Source organism: Chaetomium tenue (genome assembly GCF_020726465.1).
Source record: "Chaetomium tenue strain MPI-SDFR-AT-0079 chromosome Unknown F5144scaffold_1, whole genome shotgun sequence".
NCBI classification, from domain to species: domain Eukaryota; kingdom Fungi; phylum Ascomycota; class Sordariomycetes; order Sordariales; family Chaetomiaceae; genus Chaetomium; species Chaetomium tenue.
Genome location: NW_027117329.1, coordinates 1,367,498 through 1,389,516, shown reverse-complemented (window position 1 = coordinate 1,389,516; position 22,019 = coordinate 1,367,498). Strand labels below are relative to the sequence as shown.

The 22,019-nt window shown below is 52.7% G+C and overlaps 6 protein-coding genes across 6 annotated transcripts; 4 read left to right on the top strand and 2 right to left on the bottom strand.

Moving 5' to 3' along the window:
* Window positions 1-327: 327 nt before the first annotated feature.
* On the top strand, window positions 328-3,020 carry F5144DRAFT_480274 (uncharacterized protein; the record flags this gene model as incomplete). Its single annotated transcript, XM_066785221.1, has 3 exons — window positions 328-453; window positions 524-915; window positions 968-3,020. The coding sequence occupies 3 exons, from the start codon at window positions 328-330 to the stop codon at window positions 3,018-3,020; spliced, it is 2,571 nt and encodes an 856-aa protein (XP_066647977.1).
* A 1,929-nt stretch (window positions 3,021-4,949) lies between these two features.
* On the top strand, window positions 4,950-7,653 carry F5144DRAFT_542835 (uncharacterized protein; the record flags this gene model as incomplete). The annotated part of the gene is made up of 8 exons (XM_066787207.1): window positions 4,950-5,054; window positions 5,155-5,174; window positions 5,207-5,490; window positions 5,684-5,920; window positions 5,991-6,298; window positions 6,338-6,475; window positions 6,541-6,690; window positions 6,760-7,653. The coding sequence occupies 8 exons, from the start codon at window positions 4,950-4,952 to the stop codon at window positions 7,651-7,653; spliced, it is 2,136 nt and encodes a 711-aa protein (XP_066647976.1).
* Window positions 7,654-7,859: 206 nt separating this feature from the next.
* Window positions 7,860-9,206, bottom strand: F5144DRAFT_553814 (glutathione S-transferase). Its single transcript, XM_066787821.1, has 2 exons — window positions 8,545-9,206; window positions 7,860-8,478 (listed from the first exon to the last, which is right to left on the bottom strand). The coding sequence occupies exons 1-2, from the start codon at window positions 9,127-9,129 to the stop codon at window positions 8,281-8,283; spliced, it is 783 nt and encodes a 260-aa protein (XP_066647975.1). The 5' UTR covers window positions 9,130-9,206; the 3' UTR covers window positions 7,860-8,280.
* Window positions 9,207-13,582, bottom strand: F5144DRAFT_616779 (sulfate transporter family-domain-containing protein; the record flags this gene model as incomplete). The annotated part of the gene is made up of 7 exons (XM_066791855.1): window positions 9,207-9,783; window positions 9,871-11,232; window positions 11,300-11,792; window positions 12,248-12,434; window positions 12,475-12,501; window positions 12,627-13,302; window positions 13,522-13,582. 7 exons carry the CDS (start codon window positions 13,580-13,582, stop codon window positions 9,488-9,490), a joined length of 3,102 nt encoding a protein of 1,033 aa, XP_066647974.1. The 3' UTR covers window positions 9,207-9,487.
* Window positions 13,583-14,525: 943 nt separating this feature from the next.
* On the top strand, window positions 14,526-16,599 carry F5144DRAFT_616778 (uncharacterized protein; the record flags this gene model as incomplete). The annotated part of the gene is made up of 4 exons (XM_066791854.1): window positions 14,526-14,645; window positions 14,710-15,529; window positions 15,638-15,961; window positions 16,032-16,599. The coding sequence occupies 4 exons, from the start codon at window positions 14,526-14,528 to the stop codon at window positions 16,376-16,378; spliced, it is 1,611 nt and encodes a 536-aa protein (XP_066647973.1). The 3' UTR covers window positions 16,379-16,599.
* A 358-nt stretch (window positions 16,600-16,957) lies between these two features.
* Window positions 16,958-18,600, top strand: F5144DRAFT_553807 (uncharacterized protein). Its single transcript, XM_066787820.1, has 4 exons — window positions 16,958-17,341; window positions 17,425-17,631; window positions 17,730-17,925; window positions 17,983-18,600. Exons 1-4 carry the CDS (start codon window positions 17,178-17,180, stop codon window positions 18,310-18,312), a joined length of 897 nt encoding a protein of 298 aa, XP_066647972.1. The 5' UTR covers window positions 16,958-17,177; the 3' UTR covers window positions 18,313-18,600.
* Window positions 18,601-22,019: the final 3,419 nt, after the last annotated feature.

Genomic DNA, 22,019 nt, shown 5'->3' with positions numbered 1-22,019 from the left:
AAGGCTAACTCAGAGCCGAGTGGTTCAACACAGCCTTACCTTCTGCAAGTGTCTTGCCCACCATCCCGCCCCCCTGTGCGGCCTCACAGTCTCGCCTCGCTTGTTGCTGTTTCTCCTCACTTTCTTCCGCCAATTCGACCATTGTTTGTTTCGTTACGATTTTTCTGTTGTTTTTTCCGTACTTGTGAGCGGCAAATCTGCGGCATCTGCAGCCTAGCGAACCCCCCTCCCCCCTTTCCGGGTCTCTTGGCCAACATCTGCTCCCTTCCCCGTTGGTGTCCCGGTCGGAGAATTTGAGGCCGGTTTCCCCAGCCATATCTTTGGACTATGGAGCCCTCTTCAAAACGGCGGAGGCTGGCCCCTAAGGTTCCCGAACCTCCGGCCGTGCCTGCGCTTCCCCCAACACCACAGATCCAGCCACAGCCTCCGCCGCATGCTTTCCCCCAAGACCAGGTGAGTATCTTGTGCTATAATTCCCCCTCCCCCCCGCTACGTTATCCACGATACTGACCTTTACTTATAGGTACCGCCACAGCACTACCCACACGCTGAACCTGTTTCACGACTACCGGAATGCGACGAGTTCGAGGCGTTCGCCCGCCACCTTCAAGATGCCGCGATACACATCCAACAGCAGACTCTTCGACCCAAGCATACTAGCGTATCGGTCTTGATGTTGCGCTGGGAGGAGGATACGTCAGTTGAGCCGGACTTGCTCGCCCTGGAGCAGGTGTTTCAAGAGCGATACCATTACCACATCGACAAATGGACCATCCCTACGGTTCCGAACCCAAGCGTTAAACTCGGTGTTCGGATGGCTTCATTCCTCGACAACGCCCGGCCAGACCACCTCCTTATTATATACTATGCCGGCCATGGTTATGTCGGTCCTGACAACCAGCTGTATTGGGCCTGGTAGGTGCGATGCCGTCAGCGCTTCCTGCTCTCTGTGCTAATTCGCGACCAGCAACTCGCGCGACGACGCCGCCAAGTTGAAGTGGGATGGTGTACGTTGCCTGTTTGAAGATGCCCAGTCTGAGATATTGCTCCTAATCGACTCTTGCGCCGTTCGCGACACGCCCGTGGCCGGCAGTCACGGCGCGAAGCAGGCAATTGCTGCTTATACCCCCGATCAGAGCTCGCTAGAGTCTGGACCCAACTCCTTCACGGCCACGTTATCCGAGACGCTCTCAAAACTCAGCACCTCGGGTCGGCCCTTCAGTGCGCAGAAACTCTACGACGATTTACGGCAACAAGGGCAACAGGAGAGCACACAGGCACTCGCCAGGCAACCCAATGGACCTCCCAAGCCGGGCGCCACACCCGAGAAATTACCAGCTTTCTTTACTCTGACTCCTGCAAAGGGCCAGGGGATAATCTTGGTCCCCCTAGACCCAAAAGCGGCCCAGCTCCAATCACCGCCCCACTCTGCAGACGCTGATGTTCAAAGTACCTGGACATCTAAGCCCGAGGATCGCCCTGTCACCCCAGAGGAGGTTCTCGACCTGACGTTAGATGAACGGAGGGTGTTGGTATGCACGACGTTTGTCGGTGACGCCAGCCCTGACATGGCTTTCTTCAACCAATGGCTACATAACATCCCGGGCGCCGCGTCAAAGTTCACCGTAGAGGGCATGTTCCTTGGTCCTCCTACCATGTTGCTGATATCCATGCCCCTCAATGTCTGGAACATTGTTCAGCACGATAAAGTCTGCTGTTTTCTTGGCTATATCAACTCCCACAACATGATACACCTCTACCAGCGGCTTGTCAACGCACATCCGAGTGGCTTGCCAAGTCTCAAAGACGGAGAAGACAGCTGTGCGCTCCAACGCAGCCCGTCTGTACATCGGAGCGAGATCCTAGGCCATTATCCCGCTCTTCAGAAGGAGGCACCCCGGCGTCAGGGTAGCAACCTCGCTCAGGCGGTGGTGGCATCAATGGCGGCAATACCTCCTCAGACGAGTCCCGGACAGACGCCTCCTATCGTTCCTAAGGATGAAGTGGAAGATTCGGCAGAGATGCAAGAGGCGGCAGAGCAACTGAAAGCCCTAAGCCATGTCCGACACATGGGCGATGACACTCCATCAACGCTCGATCGCCAGGCCACGCGGGTGGGAGATAGCATCGCTGTCCGACACGCTGGCGATCCCGGTTCTCCCGCGAACGGCGTCGCGCCAGGGGCTGAGAGGGCCCCGTTCGACGCCCAGTACAGCACTCCGACCGCAAAACCAAAAGTTAGGAAACCTCTCCAGAAGCAGGCCCCAAAACAAGAAGTTCGGTGCGACCACTGCAGCCATGCGCCCTTCAAGGACTCCTCGTCCCTCCGTAAGCATGTCGCTGCCGCCCATACAAGGCCCTTCCCGTGCGCCTTTTCGTTTGCGGGTTGCACGAGCACCTTTGGGTCTAAGAACGAGTGGAAGCGACACATTTCCTCACAACACCTATGTTTACAATATTATCGATGCTCGTCGTGTCCGCAAGGTAGCGCCGACGGCAAGGGAAACGAGTTCAACCGCAAGGACCTTTTCACGCAGCACCTTCGCCGCATGCATGCGCCATTTGCGATCAAGAAGGCTTTATCCAAAGGGGACAACAAGCTGCAGGCGGAATGGGATACCCACGTCAAGGAAATGCAAACAACATGCCTCGTTACTCGGAGACAGCCGCCTCAACGGTCAGCCTGTCCCAAGCCTGACTGCCAAAGCGTATTCGAAGGACCCGGGTCCTGGGACGAGTGGACGGAGCATGTCGGACGACATATGGAGAAAGGGGAAGCTCACCGTATGGGGGTCGATCAGTTGCTGGCGAAGTGGGCGCTGGATGAATGCATAATCGAGAACCACGGAGATGGTGAGTACAGGCTCTGCGGCGGGAACGGGTCGGGTGTGGGTGAGAATCACCTGAACAATAACGGCAAAATTACTTTGGATGGTGTCGGGAAAACAGACGAGGACGACAACCCATCCATCACGGTTGCAATACCAGGGTCAATCACTAGCAGGATGGATGTCGACTAAAACGAGGGGAGGAGGGCGACTCAACGAGGCTAGTCCGGTGGCCAGCCATCTTTTCTAGAATAGGCATCATGACATGGGTTACGACGGGGTCGGGAAAACTGGAGTCTAGGACTGGGGCCGGATTGCCGTGATCAATCAGTGGCATGTTACGTGGTAGTAACGGCTCAAGCTGTTTATATTGCGTATATGTACGATTCAATGAAACAAATATATGTACATGCAGCATTGAAGGTGCCCTATTGCCGTCTCGCCGTTTCCTGTTTTTCTCTAACTCTGATGCGGTAAAGGACATGGATCCATGGGCCGGAAGTTGCTCATATGTCATGCGAACACCAGGCACCGAACTGTGAACCAACACCGAAATCACGGTTTCTGATACATTTACATCAGTGTTTGTGTTGCCCTGGCATTGTTGGCTCTCGCATCGTGGCAACCCATCCAAATCGTGGAACAGACTCCGCGAGGTGATTTTTAATAACAGCACCGATACATCCCACGTAAAACCGAACAGCTAGCTCACCTAAATACCAGTCATTTCGGCTATGAAAGAGTACACATCCTAATGGTTATTTAAGTCAGTCAAGTTGTTTGGCCGTTCAGGGGGACACCAAGGGCAGAGTAGCCAGTCTTCTCTCCCGTGGTGTTGTTCCAGAAGTCGCTCAACAACATTAATTAAACTAACCGTGGCCCTTGAGGTTTCAACTTTTGATACTATTTCTCAAGAGCCCGGTGGAAAAGGTAGTGAGGATGATGTGGGGACTGGGCAGCTCCCGGAGCAAACTGAGCCTGTTTTTGGCTGCCTGCCATCGCGCGACCTTCTGGTTCACCAGCGGCAGGAGGCAATAGGACTTCCAAGCCAATAACCTAGAGCCAGCTGCCCCTCAGTCTATATAGATACATATGCTCAAGCCATGTCAACCTCATCCGTGGAACTTTGTCCGTTCTAATCCCTACTACCAGTGGTAAGGAGTGTTGAAGGTTACTCTTTTAGCAGACCGAAGTCCAAACGGGCAAACACTCCCATAAGACTATTCTGCAAAGAATAATACCTTACTGACGAGAGTTAATGCCACTGTGACAAAAGAAGGAAGGTGCGTCAAGCGTACTGGGCAAGGTCTGGGACTCGGGAATCGACCGGGGCATCCCACCGCCAAAGGCTCTTCTATTTCCAAGAACGCAATACCTAATCAAAATAGGATGCCTAGGTACCAGGTAGGTAGTAACTTGCCCTTTGCCACCCAATATCACAACTGGTTTAATCCCAGCCTGGAGTGTTTGGTGACCTGGTCACGAGAAGCAACCCTGGCCATGTTTCCCAGCCCAGGTACCTAAACTAAACTAACATTTCCTTAATTGCAACCCTCCAAGGCTCTCCAACTATCAAAAGTAAGCTCATAAAGTATGTTTGCCTCAGGTCTGTTTCCATAACAACCCCGAGACGGCCTCTGAGTGGTGCCACCGGGGGGTGCCATCGGATGGTGAGCAAGGTGGAAGGCACTTCAGTCACCAGTCCCGGGAAGGAGCAGCAGGAAGTAAACATCAACCATGAGACGGAACCCTCAAAGTAAACATGACGCCTTCATCGCCCCCCTTGCTGGTCAATGCACACCTGCAATTGCAGGTGTGCATTGACGGTTTTTGTTGCCAGGTCGACCTGCCTATAAATACTTCCCTTCCCACCCGCGCCTTCTCCTCCTCTTCTTCTCTTCCCCATCGGACTCGATCTCGCGTTTACATTGATCACACATTGCACCAGCAATTCGATTAAATACTACACTCGCACAAGCTTATTCATTCGCATTCAGACAGACAACAAGACTTGGTCTCGGCCTCGCTCGCGTTCGCCTCTCTGCGTCGACTGCTCCAGCTCACCTCGACCCGATTTTCGACATCACTCCGACACGGCAGCGCGAAGGCCCAGCCCCAACAATGCCGTCAACGAGGTGTCTATACCTCTTTGCCCTCGTGGCTCTATTCGCCGTCGCCACCCAGCTCCCCACGCGCCTTATTGAGCTGCTGGCGGCGGCCGGTGACGTTCTCTTCCTCCTTTCCCTGGGCCTCATGCTCTGCATGGCGTCCATCCCTTCTCTTTCCTTTCTTTGGGGAGTCCCGGCTCCCCTGCTAACGGTCACAGGTTACTCCATGTTTTTCACGGTGAGTGGCCTGATTGCTGTTACTGACTCCAGGTTTCGCAACGTAGGGTATCTCCCCAGCCTTGTCGACGAGCTCCTCAGAGATGAGGGGCTTCGGTCATGTCTGCAGGAGGAGTATATCAAGCTGCGAGACGAGTACAGGAAGCAGCAATCCGTTCTCGCCTCCCTCAACCACGACATCACCAAGGTCTGCAAGGAGCACAACAACCACTGTCGCGAATTTTCGACAGTGTTTTCGAGAATCTTTCGACCCGATGTGCCGGCGGTACCTTTCCAGGACGCAGAGTGGACCGAACCACACGCCCTCGTCAAGATTTGTAAGTACCACCGTTTCTCCTGTCCTAGCCCTTAGCATAAACCATCCAACCCCAGTTGCTTGCGTGTCGAATTTATCGACAGTAGACCCATCCCTCAATATCATATTCCATTTCGTCCTTGCCCTTCCCTGTTCACCTTGCTCTCTTCTAGCCATCTCAATGCCCCTGGTGCTGACTCGTTCCTTAACCATAGACCATCTCACGGATCTGAAAGCCGTTTTTCTGTCGGACAAGGTTGAGCAGCCCCGCTCCGCTGTTATCGCCAACTATCCCCGCATTCGACAACAGTCGGCGGTGTTAAAGGAAGTACAGCAAGCGGCTCTCGACATTGTCAAGCGGATCAACCAGCATAGGGTCAAGCTGTGCCGCGAAGAGGTGGAGTCAATTCGGCAGTTCCAGAAGATGATGAGGCAGGAAGCTCGCCGTCGTGGTAAGTTCACTTCACCGTGGCTCGCGCCTCCGGTTCTCAGTCCTCTCCTGACTAACGCCCACCCGTACAGACTACGCCAATTCGAGGCCCACCTGGATCGAGGAGCGCGCCATGAACCAGTGGCGCGACAACCGGTGGCGCGACAACCGGTGGCGCGACAACCTTACGCTTCCCGACTTTGCTCGCCCAGCAGTCCACCAACCGGTGTTCCAACTTCTGCCACAGGCCCCCGCTCGCCAGGCTCTTGAAGTCGAGAACACCCCGCACGCCTACCGTCCGGTGACGACCCTGCTTCCCGCTTCAGGCACCGGTTTCGAAGTTTTGTTCGGGTGTCCTCAGGAGTCCTTGGTCCCAGTTTCCGCGCCGGCTCCTGAGACAGTCAGTTTCCAGCAGACAGTTGCCCCCTCGGCCATGTAGGATATGGCCGATGACGATGTTGTCATGCTGGATGCGCCCGACATGACCCAGGAAACGAAGGATGTCTCGATGGTGGAGGTTGAGATGGCGGCAGCCGAGATGGCCAACTCGGAAATGGACGTTGACATAGTTGATGTTGTAAGTTTTTCTTTCTCCTTTCCGTCACTGTCGGTCGCTGACACGATGGGCACCCGACATAGCAGCCTTATGAGCCGCTCCTTTGCCAGGGCTCGCCCATTTACCCTGCCCCGCCTCTTTTATTCAACCCTGTGTCAGCCGCTTTCGAAGACACAGCCATGGAGGTTGAGCAGGGCGAAGATCTTGGGATGACTATGCCTGTCACTGTCCCTCGGGTGAGTAGATGGCAGCATGCCGCCGGCCTCACATGTGATTGGAATGCTGACGTTCTTCTTTTACCTCAGCCGCCGTTCATCCTCATTCATCGTCCTGCCAGTCCCCTCCCGTCGATTCCACCTGCTGCTTTTGCAGCACCCGCGGAGGCCAACGCCCAAGTTCAGCCCGCAGGCTCCGGTTCGCGCTCGTCCGACTCGTCTCTTCCACCGATCGACCCTCGTCTGTTTGACGCCATGGTGGAACAGACCGTACCTACACCGGAACCCGAAGCCACACTGGCCCCTTCGCAGCCGCAGCAGCAGCAGGTCGATTTTCCGGTCTGCGCTCCAATCGAGACCTCGGTTCCGACTCCGGTCACCGCCAGCCTCCCAGCCCCAGCACCTTCACACTCGTTTGCACCGGCCACGGCAACGGAGGCCATCAACTTCGCCCCTCAGGCTCCCGGACCCCGCAAGAGTCGCCGATCTGCAAAGCCCAGGCCCAGACCTAGGCGGATTCGGGCTCAAGCGCCAGCTGCGGCTCTGTCCAATGCTCCTGCCCCTGATCCGCCCCAGGTACCACAGCTCCCGGCCGCCCCAGCTCCGGCAACCGCTCCCCAGTCCTCGCCTTTGGCGAGCGACGAGGGGGATGGCAACGCCTCCACGAATTCCCCCGAGGCCGAGCCTACCAAGGAGCTCGACTATGCTATGATACCTGGCGAGATTGTCCGCAGTCACTGCGAGGACTGGATCGAGGCCTGCGCGGCTTTCATGGAAACTTCTAACCTGTGTGCGAATCTTTCGCCCCGGTGGATCCGTACATGGAAGCAAAGCACCTTGATCAACCTCGGCCAGGAATTGCCGGAAGACGTCGACGAGGCGGAGATCGACCAGGACGGTGCCACCTCTCTTGTGAGGCGCTTCTTCCAGTTCAATCTCCTCCGATGGACGGTCCCGTCAAAGACGGCCAGAATGCTGTCTTGAGGCATTTGAAGGAACTCGCGGCAAAAGAAGGCCTGGACCTGGGTCAGGTAGAGGTTTGATGGCGAAGGGTGTTGGGTGGCTCGTGTTCCGCGTTGAGGAGGGTTGGTGGGATTGCAGGGATTGCAGGGGAGGTGATTTCTACTGGGGAGGGGGACTTCAGAAGGATGTTGTTGGCTTGTTTGGTGTTGGTTTATCGGTCTTTATATTGTTATTTTCCTTTGTTTTTTTTGTACTTTAGTTACCCGAGGGTTGCGCGCTCGCGGGGGTGGTGGGTGGGCCATTTTGTATTTATTCTTAGGTAGTTTCTCGTCGCTATCACTACTTATTCTATCCCCCCTCGAGGTCTTGTGCCGAGAAGTGGGTAGAGTTTATCCCTTATTGGGGTTTCTTCTTGTCAATCGATTGCAGTTGTTGACTATCAACTCTTCATATGTCTTTGTGTATAACAAAACGCCGTAGACGTTCGCTCTGCCAGGTTCTTTTGGGAGTCAACACATGCACAGATTTGATGAGCCACAATCTCTCCCTAGGCCCGTCCTGCCGCCGCCTTGCACCACCCACTTCCTCCCTTTGTCCATCCAAGCAACCGCCGCGTGTTGTTTCCTGAGGACCAAATTTGCTTTGCAGTCAGGGCTCAATATCGAGCTCCTCATAATATCTATAAATGCCATCAGAGTACTTCTGTCTTCGAGGGCTTTTTAGATATGCCGCGATTCTCGGCCTTTCTCCGACAGCTCGGTGGAGGGCAAAGACCTTGGTATGCTTTCCCCCCTGTTCCAACTTTGCCATGGCCTTGGGAAACATGAATTTGACGCCATCCACACACTACGGTGACCTTGTCAGGACATATCTACACCCTCAACAAGATACTGAGAAAAGGATCGGACCTACATGAAAAAGAACCAAGTCGGCATATGTCAGGCTTCCACCGTAGAGCCAGGGCCCGTCACCGCTCGATTTGGATCCGAGGACTCGTTCGAAATACGACAAGAACTTTGGTAGCCTATTCTTGACATAATCTTCGGACTTTCTCTTGCTCTCCACTTTCTGGTCCTCGTAGTAAAGACCGGTTGCGATGGGGTGGTGGCAATCGTGAGGTTCATTGCTCAACCCATCCAGCGCTGTCAGCGCGAGCGCGTTGACCCGATAAATACCATCGGGGTTCTGGTCGGCGTCTGGCACGAGTCCGAGGCGCGGGCCCAAGTACAAGAGGATGTTGGGCGTTTGGCTGATTGTGAGCTCGCCGTGCTTCAGGACGGGCGGCGCGAGAACAGGAGGGTTGAGCTCGTCGCCTGAGTCCTGAATCGAGGCGAGAACCTCATCGACGCCGCCTTCTGTGTCGGTGTAGTCGGCACCGGCCTCTTCGAGAGCAAGCCGAATGTGCTCGCCGCGGCCGGGAATGCCCGGCCAATACACGAGCTTATACGGCACATCCTTGGCCGACCTCTGCCGCTTCGCTGGTGTTTCGGATTCCATGGTTGGAGACTGAGTCTTTTGGATGAGGAATGAAGGTAAACAAGATGAAGCGGGGTTCGGTGTTCGGGACGGAGAGGGGGAGGGGATGGGAGTGGATTACGTCACGTATAACTGGTGGGAATTCACGGGCAGAAGGAAGTACCTCAATTCCCGACTCTTCTTCCGAGCTCCCCCATGCCTCTGGTAATCAACAGAATAAAGAAAAGCTTCTTGCTCTCTCCACGGCGCACTCGGCTGTTCCGTCACTCCCACGAAAAGAAACAAAACCACTTATCCCCCAGTTCTCGTCAATCAATGAATGAATAGCGGGTTAGTCGGTGCCATTACCACTTGACAACCGCAGGTAACGGCCCATTTGTTACTCAATGTGGCTCGCGACAAATATTTCCTGCCCCTTTTCTTCCTCTTCACTCTCAACACGTATTGTACTCTCGTTATTCCTAGGAGCATTCACCGCACACACTACGTTGCGGTACGACCTGACGACCTGGTTTTCTTCCAGACCTTCCGGTGTATCGTCGCCACTGATGATGTCCCATCCCGCACGCTCAAACCGTTGCTGGACGTATTCTGACATGCCCGAGAAACGGATTAGCACTCCCGAACCCCCATACGCTCTGATCTCCGCGATCAGCGTCTCAAGATGGGTGCAGGCTGTCGCGTCCAAATGATTGACCCTGTGGAAGTCGATGACGACAAGGCCAATCGGTGGCAGGGCAGAGGTTTGGGTGATACCCTCACGTCGGCGAAGCTTTGCAAGACGTTTCTCTCGGGTGACAGACCAACCCCTCTCTGCCTCGGGGCTTTCGGCACTGTTGACCGCGGGTGCGTGATGTGTTTTCAATGTCTCTATGATGGAAGTCTTCGCCCGATATGCGTTTGGGAAGAATACAGAGTCATTGAACTGAAACACGCGCGTGTCCGCTGGAACGGACGGTGGGGTATTACCGGCGCCATCAATGGCTATAGCGAGCTCTGACCGGGGGTCTGGAATCGTTGACACGCGCGCAAATACTTGGCGGAGCAAGACGTATACGATATTGAATCCGACCGAGCTGGCGATGCCGATTTCTGTCGATACAAACAGGGAGACCCAAAAAGCAATCATCGAGGAGATGAAGTCCGCGAGCGAAGTCTTCCAGTAGCGGTAGAACACCGACGGCGGGGAAATCAGCGGCCAACACGCCGTTATAATGATCGCGGCCAGAGTGGCCTTGGGGACCCAGTAGAGTGCTCCGGTCAACTCGAAAATGCAGACCAGCACCACCGCAGTCGTGGCAACTCCAGAAAGAGGCGACTTGACGTTGCAGGCAGAGTTGACTGCCGTTCTTGACATGGCACCACCTACTCCCACGGCGTGGAAAAAACTGTTGACAATGTTGGTCACGCCGTAATAGGTGAGCTCTTGGCTCTGGTCCGACATGTAATTGTTTCGAACCCCGAAACTACGAGCAATGGCCGTGTGCTCGACCGCTGAGCCGATGAAGACAGCTACGCTTCGGCCAGCAACGCGTGATAATAGCCGAGCGCTCGGGACACGTGGAGATTTCATGTCCTGGTAGTTGAATTCGACTTTGGTAATCTCGAAAAGGAAGTCGTCTGGGCTGCCGCGCGGCTTGTTGACAGCGTATCCGACCCCGGTGAAAATGACGAGGGCGATGAACGCCCTCGTCATGGAGAGGAACCAGACGATCTTGTTCCTCTTCCCCCACCGCTTCCCAGCTTGGTCAAGAGCCGCCAAAAGGAAGATACCCGTGAAGCCGACTGCACATGCATACCCGTTGGCTTGTGGCAGCTGTTGAAAAATATCGTGGATCTGGGTTGCCGTGCCGTCGCCCACGTTGGGCTCTCCAAGAAGCGAATCCATTTGATTGAGGATGATAGTAATAGCGACGGCGGAGATGAAGCCGCTAAGGACCGGAAGGGAGATAAACTCGAGCAGAAACCCGAGCTTCAGGAGTCCAATCACCAACCCGTAGATTCCCATCATGGTTGCAACTGCACTGGCGATCTGCGGCGCGGTCCACTCCCGCTCCTCTCGGAGAGATTCAATAATCTCGGCCGTTAAGAGGCTGATTAAACTCGTCGGGCCAGTAGATAAGTCTATCATTCAGCAACCATGTTAGAATGAGTCCTAGGCCATGCCCCGTCCTGCCCGCTCGGAACCCACCTTTCGTCGTCCCCATCAAGGCGTAGATGACAGATGGCAACCAACTGGACAAAAGCCCGTATTGGGCCGGAACCGTAGCAATCCGGGCATACGATAGCCCTTGTGGAATGAGCATAAGGCCAACGGTCAAGCCCGCAACAACGTCATTGATCAACCAACGCGGCCGATATCGTGGCAGCCAGCCAATGATGGGAAATTTGCCGGTCACATATTCACCGGCAGCGCCTGGGAGAGCGCGGGATCCAGTCACAGCAAGGCGTTTTCCTCGACTCCATGTGAAGTCTGTTGCAAGAGCATGTTTGGCCTTAGCGAATGTTTCCATTGCCGAGGGAATAACCGGGGTGGAGAAATATTCGTTGGGTACCAAACGTGGACGAGATGTACGTCGAGAAAGAAGACCACCGTACCCAACTAATAGTCGATAGATCAAAGGCAGGATGTAGTAGATGGGCAGGGTGATTACACGGGGGGGATGGGGGCATGGATATAAGATCTTTAGGCCGAGGCATTCCCATGTATACTTGAATAATGATTACCCCCTAATGGGCCCTTCATTGGTGTCTGTCGGTCTCGGTCGTATTCTGATTGTGACCAAGCATCCCGCCCCCACGCGCCACCACCTGACAACTTGACAGGCGCCCTTGCCGCTGCTGATGGAACTTTGAAAGAAAGTGGCATTGCATGGACGGAGTCGAATCCGGCATACCTCGTCACTCGAAAAAGGCGTTGGAAGACTCGCAAGAGGGGCCTCAATGGGGCGTGCTTCTCTTACTAAGTAAGGACCCAGTTCTGACGGGGGCCATTGGTGGTGGGCCTAGCTGCACCATGCTGACGCAAGGTCCCCCGTCCTGCTCCCATATCAGCGAATGCCGGTTATGCTAGGGAGTAGCCGTCCGCCCACCCCGAATTTATGGTGGGTACCATCGAGTACGACGTCTACGCAGTCACACAGAGCAGGCTTACATGCTGCTCTTCACCGAGAATACTGCGATAGGTTGTGATTGGGAGGTCGGGGATTGCCTTATCGGCGTTTGTGGCTTCCACCCTATTCCCGGCTGACCTGAAAGGGCACCTCTGTGCACAAATAGGGGTGGAGGGATATAGGATACTGGTAACATCCTGCCGATCCCACACCCTCAATGGGTCGCATGGGGATCAAGGAGCAGTTAGGAAACATCAACGCCGAACTTTGACCGCAATATCTAACGGAGTTCGGGGGTGCTCGGGTTTTGGATTAGTTGTCACCGGCCCGATGTCGAAATGCCGGGTCCTAGTGTGTTACATTTATCCTTCCGTGTGTTTACATGTATCTGCGGCCGGCGCTTACACAAAAGGTCCTCTGCCAGGTGCTGCCAACGGGTGCCTTGGGTCTAGAATCTGAGATGATCCAATCTCGGGCGGGGTGTGGTGAGCTGAGCTCAACTCAGCAATGAACTTCGCCTTGGCCCCATAGTGCCCATACCGATACCCGTCTCGCCGGGGGTCGACGGGCTGCGCTGGGACGCTAGGCTTTGGTTTCTCTAGCAGTTCCTCGTTGCTCGACGTGTGGCTCGCCTGGTAATGCTCCTGATCGCCCCCTTCCTGGTCACCCTCCCCAACACCCCGTCTTCTCCGTCTCCAACTCCATACGAGGACTCCGCAGATAACCATGATTCCGACCGCAACTCCTGTCCCTATTCCCGCCGCGGCTTCTACACCCAACCCGCTTCGCCCGGGTGTGGAGTTGGGTGGTGCTGAACTCGCAGCGGGGGGTGTGGCACTCGCGTCTGCGGACGTCGTTGTTGACAGGTGGGTGGGTGTCGGCGTGGAAACTGCCGAAGTCGTTGGGCCAAATACCCTGCTCCCAGACTCTCGTTCCTCGCCGATGAGATCAAAATCCGGGCTATTCGCCCCAAAGCCAGACACGGTGCTTGGCCGCAGGTTGAACCAGCAGCGGGTAGCGGAGGTAAAATCCAGTATGACGGGAACTGTAGCGTTGTATCCCGGGGCGGCTTGTGTGAAAACTAGGTAATGATGTCAGTCATTAACAGGCGGAGGGTCTCGATTTTCGCGATGAGTTTCATACCATTCCGCTTGCCTCCGTCACACCAGAGATAAAGGTTCGGTGTTGGGAACGGGGAGGTATATGTCACATCGATCGTGTCCATCTTGTTGTACACCTGGCCATCTATAGGATAGATGAACACCACTCCGTGGTTGGGGTCGTCATCTTGCCCGACAACCATCGCGGCCATCAATGCCCCTGCCAAGAGAACGCGAGCCAATCTTGTCCATGTCGCGCATGGTGGCCCAAGTTGGCGAGTGGGAAAAACGGTCATTTTCAAACATAGACCCGACACAATTGGTAGTTCAAAAAGGATAGTATATACGTGTTTGAGATGCCATGGTCAGCATAAGAAAGGACAAAGAAAGTAGGCAATTGAGGCGATGGTTCGTTCGTTGGAACCATCTTAAAAAATACCGTCTCGAACCCGGGGTTTGTGCTGACACCTGTGCCACTACCGCGTACCAATTTGAGCTTTCGAGACACAGGGATCTTCCTCCTGGTGTATCTAAGCCTGCGCCGTATTGTTTCCTAGACCTACATGTAGTCCGGCGATTTTAGCCAAGCCACAGCAACAACTAGGCACCAGAGCTTGGCATATTAGCGCAACCCAGAAAACGCTAATTGCGGAGTATAAGGCAAGGTGCAGATCCCACTGGTTAGCTGAACGCTGTCCGCAAATTCAATCAAAGTTGAATTTTCAAACGATCATCCCGTTAACGACCACCGCCTCCAGCATGGCTTCGCGGTCGGTATTGATGGTGAATGCCCGATTTGACTTGGGGACCGCTTTGAAAGTTCAAACGTGCCTACATGTTCGCACATCACATATTCTAACATACTTGCCCCCGCCATCCTGCTACAGTCTGGGCCCGAAAGGCATGGCTGTGTTGATTGAATATGAGGAATTGAATATCAAATAGAAGCAGTTTGGTGTATGGTGTTTGGTTCACCAGAGTATTTTCCTCGTCTCCGAGTGGCTACCACCTGGTGGGGTTGGTTCCCCTCCACATGTCACGCCAAACAGCCTACAGGTGGCGCGGGTGACCGTGGCTTCGATGTTTACCACACGGAAAACGAGGCGAACCTCATGTGTGTTCCACGTATCCGTACCTCCTACCAATACAGAACAAGCTCTCGATGCAACGTTTATGGTTAGCGCCGCCAACCGATCCACACAACATGGCTACTAAGAGTTATTCTGCAGGTGGAATTTGGCGGTGTGGGCCAGCGCACACCGCCAGTTCCCACCAGGACTTTGAACCCAATGGCATTCACCAGCCACTCAACGGAGGCGCCCCAGTGCCCCTAATTATGTCACACAACCTCCCGAGCATGGCTTTCGGTGTTATCAAACCACCCACAGCGACCAAGGCACCCTGAGATTACGCCAGGTGATTGGCCGCTCCGGACGTCAGACAAGATCAAGCTCCCACAGCAAGTCATGGCTCTGTTCCCGGGCTGGTTTCTGCGTTCGGTATTACCTCGCGAAAGCTTTACCGACAGCCCCATCCAGGCCGTTGAGAGGCTCCTTTCCTCACCCAGGCCCCTCCAGGATGCAGATAAGGATGTCCTAGTCGGTGCCGTGCTCACCATGAGCTCCAGCCTTCACCTCGCCCTTGGTATCCTCCAAGAGATCTTGCCGCGGGAGAAGTCGCAAGAGCGGCTTGGCGAAGTGCTTTGCCCGACGCTTGGTCAACTCTTGTCCTCGCTACAGGGTACCGTATGCTCTTTTGAGCGGAGCAGCGAAAGGCAGGCAACCGAAGAAGAGGCAACACCCACGGCTGGACCATCTAAGCCGGCCAACCCCCGGGTTTTCAGTCATAGTAATCAGCATGCATCATCGAAGCTAAGTCGGTCAGTGGCAGCGAGATATGAACAGCCCATGTCCGCAACACCACCCACCGGCTATTTCCACCGACCCCCCAGTTCCTCGGCTAGTCCAAAGCAGTCACACAACGCTCGGACCAAAACCGAAAGCTTTCCGCCATTAGAAGCTAGTCCTCCATCGCGACACTCATCATCCTCTGAACCTGTCGTCCACCCTGGGTTGGCGACACATCTGGCAAGGGCTCTGCAGGCAGAGATCCGCGTCCAAGCTGCTATCCATGTCGCCGTCGAGTCTCTCGAGTTTGCCGAAGGCCAGCTGAAAGTTGTCAAACAGGTCAGCCAGTTCCACGGAGGTAGTAAGTTAGAACTCAGATCACCTCGCACAGCTTGCACTCGCCGCTGAGCAGGGCGCTACGGCCAAACCGCAGGTGTAGGCCTCGAATCGTTTGCTGACGTGAATGCAGATATTGACCAGCTCCAGAGCCACTTTTATGAAGGCTACAACCGCTTGTTACTTCGGGCGCTCGAGTTACAGAGGCAAGAGCATGGCCCGGCGCCAGGACGAGGAAACTCGGTCTCGGCTACGCCTACAGGGAGGCCACACCAGCTGCCGGCCAGTCAAAGAGTCATGCCGGCAACCCCTCGGCAACACTCGGTCTCTTTTCATCCCACGTTATCTGCCCAATCTCCGGCTGCCACTCCGCGAGCAACGGGGACCCCCCAGTCCACCTACCTGCAACCGCGGTCACTGGAGCGCAGAAACACGATACAGGGTATCAAGCAAGAAGGTGAGCATGCCCGCATACCCGGCAGGGCACTGACATAAACGGGAGTCGTGGAATGCTAAGCAGGCTGTAGATGCCAGGACCCCGAAGACAAGGCCATCCCTCAAGCGTCGAATGTCACTTGCGGACGAGTTGGCTTTGGTGGGAGAGGATTCCGAGAGTGGCTACCAGGACGAGACCTCCGAGGTAGCGAGTTCCGCAAGTGAATTGGAGTCTGATCTAGAATCCTGCAACTCTCGACAAATGGCGAGAGGCCGCGGCCAAAGTGATGGATATAGCACCAACGGGGAAAGTGGCGCCGAGGAGAGTGGCGCCGAGAGCGACAACGAAGAGGACTGTGGCGATAGAACACTCAACAGTTTGGATATGGCAGCGCCTGCCGGGACGCCCTCGATGTCGACTATTCATGCAGTAGATTGACCGGCCTACAATAGCGGCATGGGTGGGCAGCACGTAACGACGTGATGGGGCGTCGTGCTAGCATGCCCCTATTCTGACTCTCAATCGAAATTTGAAAGGAGGTGAATAATGTATAAAACCTCCACCTTTTTGGTATTCCTGCTACCTTGGGCTTGTTCATGAATGGGTAATGGCCGCGGCGATTTGCCGCCTTATTAATCTCGAATATGAAAATTAGCACCTTTGTCTCTCTCGTGCCTTGCTATATTCATCATCGTCTCCTTCATCTCGCAGGGTGTTGGAGACGGTCCAGCCAGTGTTGATTTGGAGCGTCTATGGAAACTACCTAGTAGTTTACGTGCCGCGTAATTGTCGCCAGAGCCATGAGTAATACTGTTGATTTATGTTGAAGTGTGTCCTATCCTGGGTAATGCTTACAATTTCCCTCGATAGGAAACTCACAACCCACCCAATATTACATTTCTAATCAATCACCAGGTCAAGTTTGCATTGAGTGGATGTAACGCCGATCCAAACACCGATTTCTAAGCAGACGGAGACCTTTCGGGGCATTCGGTCTGCAAGTTGCACCGGGAAGCGATGACGTGACAGCTTGGTTGCATACGTGCTACCACGACTGTCCAACGGCCTGGCGATACTGATGATGGATGCCCCATGACACACCCGCTCTGGCTAATGCCCGAGATTGAAGTATAAAGCAACAGAAGTTCCTGCTCTAGACGTCCCTGCGTAGCATCCCATCCCACCTTACACCAGAATCAATCGACAACTGCCATTCATATTGCAACCATCCCCAATCATGGCTACCCCGGACGTCATTAGCCCAGTTGACATCACTCAGCATGTGGCTGTTGCTCCATCAGTTGTTCTGGACCGCAAGCCTGGCCAGCACAATGTCCGCACCGTTATGAATTATTACAAGGACCCTGAAGACGGGACCCCGCCAGCCCCTTTTTACATCGAGTATGGACCTTTCCCATCCTTACGGCTCAAATGCCTTTGCGCTTGTGTGTGCCTCTGCTGACTATTTATTTTGCTCATGTTAGCCGGCCTGCAGGCCCGCAAATCGCCTCCCGGCCAAGTGTACCAGTTCCCGTGGAAGTCACAGACATCAGCGGGAGCGAGAATAAGTACACCCTCGACAGTCACGGGTTCCAGCTGGTCCATCATGAAAGCCAGGAGAAGGCATTTGTAGACGAGGATCAGATCAAAAGCAGCTACTATTCAGAGATCGAGCAGTTGCTGAAAGACTCGTAAGTCCCTCTGGTCGGAACACTGCCGCATTCGGCCCCTTCGGCTACATTGACCTTTCTGAGGACTGAGAATACTGACACCCGTGGTCCACATTCAGAACGGGGGCTAGCCGTGTCTTTATCTTTGATCACACGATCCGTCGCGAGCAAATTGGCGTTCCAAACGCTCCTATCCGCGGCCCGGTCCGGAGTGTGCACATCGACCAGTCGTACACGGCGTCGGTGGAGAGAGTGCGGTATCATCTCCCTGAGGAGGCCGAGAAGCTGCTCCAGAAGCGGTTCCAAATCATCAATGTTCGTGGTATCCCAACCCCCATTTCCCACTCCTGCATTAGCTCACGAAGAATCTAGGTCTGGCGCCCTATCAAAACGGTGCTGAAGGACCCCCTCGGGGTTGCTGATGCGCACTCTGTCCTCGAGTCAGATCTTGTCGGCGCGGCGCTCATTTACCCACAACGCAAGGGCGAGACATATGTGGTCAAGCCAAACCCGGCACACAGGTGGTACTTCAAGTACGCGCAACGCCCTGACGAGGTTACCCTCATCAAGTGTTACGATTCTGTGACAGCACCGGGAGTAGCGCGACGTGTCCCTCACTCGGCATTCGTTGACTCCGCTGAGGAAGACAAGGAGCCGCGTGAGAGCATCGAAGTGCGCACTCTGGTGTTTTATGACAATTGATTGAACATATTGCATGAGAGGGGTTCTGGTACAGAGAACCAATCTCATCGCGGTCTTGTTTTGTTTTCTGGTGTTATTCAGGACAGCAGGTTGTCAGTGTCCGAACAGGTAGATACAGAGGCCAAATAAGTTGCTTGAGATGAATGGTAAACTTTATATCGTATATTGGTTTGTCAAGATTAAGGTGTGAAAGGCCTTTACCGTCTTGCAATGTACTATTTCCATGTGATATTATTAGTAACTCGTAAATGAATTCCAAGAAAGGTATCGAGTAAAAACAGAAAAGTAATCTTCATTAATCGCTAGCAATGCAAGGTTCTACATATATAGCAGTTGCAAATATATATATAGTTTCTTCGATGCTATCTTAGGGAGAGAGAAGATAACTTATAGAGTAGGGATAGTAGAAGTATCCCTTTTATAAATGTAATCTGTAGATATACATATATCATAGATATAGTAGTCTAATATAATCCTAATAAGGTCTAGGTCTAGGATATTATTAAGATTATATATTATATAACCTACTAACGTAAAGTCTCTAATATTAACTTACGAAGGTAAATAAAGCTTAGCCTCTTATAAGATCTATAATTAAAGAATAAATTTAATACTTTATATTTATAAATGTTACTTATTATAATAATATAAATAATAGTTAACGTGATCCACCCCCAAGCGACGCACACCCCTAAGCGACGCAACTTTCCACAACCACACGACAAGAAACATTAATTACATCACCACAACGCCTGTAATACACCGAAACTATACAGAGTTATATACATCAGACATTACCACATCTCCCTGACACGTGCGCGCATTGTGCCCGGGCTTTCCACACTTGCCACAACGCCGTGGAGCCGTCTCTGTTCGAGTCCGCTGACCACCATTTTCCCGCGTTTCACGCTCCACCTGTTCCTGCACCTCTCTCTGGCTTAATAGATCACGTACATCTCCTACAGTAAGTGATCCTCCAAGACGCACACGTGTTTTTTTGGCCCTTCGCCGCTTGCTCAGTGCCTCATTTGCCTTCTGTAAGGTACGTATCTCACCCGTCATTAGGGCAACCGAGTGCGCCAACGCCTGCGTCCCCTTCGCAAGCTGGTCGACAGCAGTGAGAATTTGCGTCGGCGAGCTTCCCTGGTGACGGGCAATCCGACTTTTGATGTACTCGGATTGCGAGACAGCCTCTGTTGGGTTCCGTGGTGTCTGGGAGGACCAAGGATCGGCAGCGGCGGAGGGGGGACCAGTTGGTGTTGGCATCCGTAACTTGACATCCAGCTTGGATATCACTGAATCGGGGTCAAAAGGTACTAGACCTGCACCTCTGAAACCCCCTTTGTTGTTGCTCTCGGTCATGGCGGAAAAGTGGGCGGCTTTGAAGGCGAGGAAGAACTCGACCTTGGTGATGTGGTTGATATGCGCTCTGACGAAGTGCTCGATTTGCCGACCGTACGCCGTTTTCAGGACACTAAAACACCCAACATCGAGTGGCTGGGTTATATGGGATGAGTGAGCCGGCAGGCTGATGGTGACAATGTTGTTCTGCTTGCAAAAGGCTTCGAATTTGGCCGACAGGTGACTCTCATGCCCATCAAGCACAATCAGCCGATACACACCCTTCGTACGAGACTTTGTGTGCTTATCAAAGTGTTTGATCCATTCTAGGCCGGTCTCGTTGTCGGTCCACCCATTGGAAGTTGGTTTGATAGCCCAGTCGAGCGGAAGGTTGCTCTCTGTGTACCAGTTTGCGAGGTGGTACATGCCTTGCACGATCAGAAACGGCGGGAGGCACCACCCTTCGCCATTGATGCACTCAATCGCCGTTGCCCATTCCCTATTGCCAGGCTGAACTGCCTTGCCCCTTCCACGTCGATCAGCGCGTGTCACTACCATAGACGCGCAGATAACGCCCATCATGAAGCCGGTCTCGTCGAAGTTGTAGAAGTCGCAGTCGTGGATGCCGTACTTCGCTCTCATGTTGTGCACAAGCTTGAACCACGCACCAATAAGCTCTGGATCTTCGCAGAGGGCTCTCTGAAAGTCGTATGCGCGATTGAAACGCGTCTTGAGTTTTGGTTGTCGCTTGACGAACTTTTCGGCCCAGTGCTTACCGACACGTCCGCCGTCGCGTTGCGCGAGTAGCAAATTGGCCATATCTTCAACACCAGCGTATTGGGGCGGAAATCCTCGCGCATCTAGGTCCAATATATATCGAACAACTGCCTCCTCTTCAATGGCTGTCAATCGATGAGCTGCAGGTCGCGACTCGGACTTTGGCGTTCGTCCGTTCATTCTGTGGCGGAGCGTAGCTTCGGGCACGTTGTAGATTGCTGCAGCTTTCCGGCGACTAAGTTTCTGGTCTCGTCGAATAGCTTCAATTGCCAGGATAACCTGGCTTTCTTTACAGCGAGTTGCCATTGCTGGTCGCGGAGAAATGCTGTGTAGCAGATGGAAATGTGTGACGCGTGGAAAAGTGCGTCGCTTGGGGGTGTGCGTCGCTTGGGGGTGGATCACGTTAGCTTAATCCCAATATTACTCTATCTCCGTTCTCCCTCTTACTCTAGGTACCTATTATATTTATTCTTCTCTACCCTATAGGGGTATTTACACTTACTCTTTTTCTTTATTAGGGGTAACTCCGGCTCTACAGTTATACCCTTATCATCGTTAACCTCCTATATAGTACTATACTAGGTATTATCGTCCTTAATATTATTATCGTTTATTACGGTATTATTTATAGTACCCTTATCGTCTATTATAGTATTATTATTGTTAAACCTGTTAAAATCGGGTTTCTCTTCGGGCTGGAAAATGTTATCGGTAATTATACGGAATTCCGTATAGCTTCCTATATATCGGTCGAAGACCTATAATATCTTAACTTAGTAGGTAGATAGTTATTAGATAATTTTCGATAAGTATTCGAAGTATCTATTATTAATATATATAGTATTACCTCCTATAATAGTTACTCTAGCTACTAGAGCTCCCTCTAATATAATAGTACCGATATAAAGAAGAACCTTTCTCACTTTATTATAGTTATTTATATTTATATTAGCTCTCTTCTCGAACCCCTTAATACGGTTAGTAAGGTATTTAGTAGTATCGGCTATCGGTCTAGTACCGAGCTTCTCGTTATATAAAGCTGCCAGCTTCTCGAGATGCTTAACTCTACTCAGTTTATTATAGTTATTGATACTTGCTTTATCGTACTTCTTAAAGGATTTTACGCTCTCCTATAGGGTTTTGATCTATTTCTTACCGAGGTATTGTTCGGCCTACTATATTGCGATATTCTCGCTAATACCGTTGATACGATATTCCAGTACTTGAAAGTCCTCTATTATATATTAGGCTTTAAGTTTTATAATATAGTTAGAGAGGGCTTTAAAGTCTTTATTAACTAGATATTAAACGATATTATTTATTATCTATATATTTAATAATATATTAGCTATTTTGTCTATAATATATCTTAGGATATCTATCTAGCTTTCGAATAGCTTTATAAATAAGTTATCTCCTTATTAAAGATTAACCTTAAGAATCTAATAGAAGTTATAGATAGTCTTTCGGTTATCGATAGTAAGTATAGCTTTTAAGGAATTACCCTAGAAAACGAGGTTATTAATACTAGGAAATTCCTCTATATTGGTATCTATCTAGCTATCGCCTATTACCGGCTACTCGTTCGG

Excerpts from the sequence above, each read along its gene's own strand:
- F5144DRAFT_553814 (XM_066787821.1), bottom strand. The coding sequence starts at position 9,129 with ATGGAATCCGAAACACCAGCGAAGCGGCAGAGGTCGGCCAAGGATGTG. Across the intron at positions 8,479-8,544 it reads CCGACTTGGTTCTTTTTCAT|TGTGTGGATGGCGTCAAATT; the intron begins GTAGGTCCGATC and ends AGGTCACCGTAG.
- F5144DRAFT_553807 (XM_066787820.1), top strand. The coding sequence starts at position 17,178 with ATGGCTACCCCGGACGTCATTAGCCCAGTTGACATCACTCAGCATGTG. Across the intron at positions 17,632-17,729 it reads GAGCAGTTGCTGAAAGACTC|AACGGGGGCTAGCCGTGTCT; the intron begins GTAAGTCCCTCT and ends GTCCACATTCAG. Across the intron at positions 17,926-17,982 it reads AGCGGTTCCAAATCATCAAT|GTCTGGCGCCCTATCAAAAC; the intron begins GTTCGTGGTATC and ends CGAAGAATCTAG.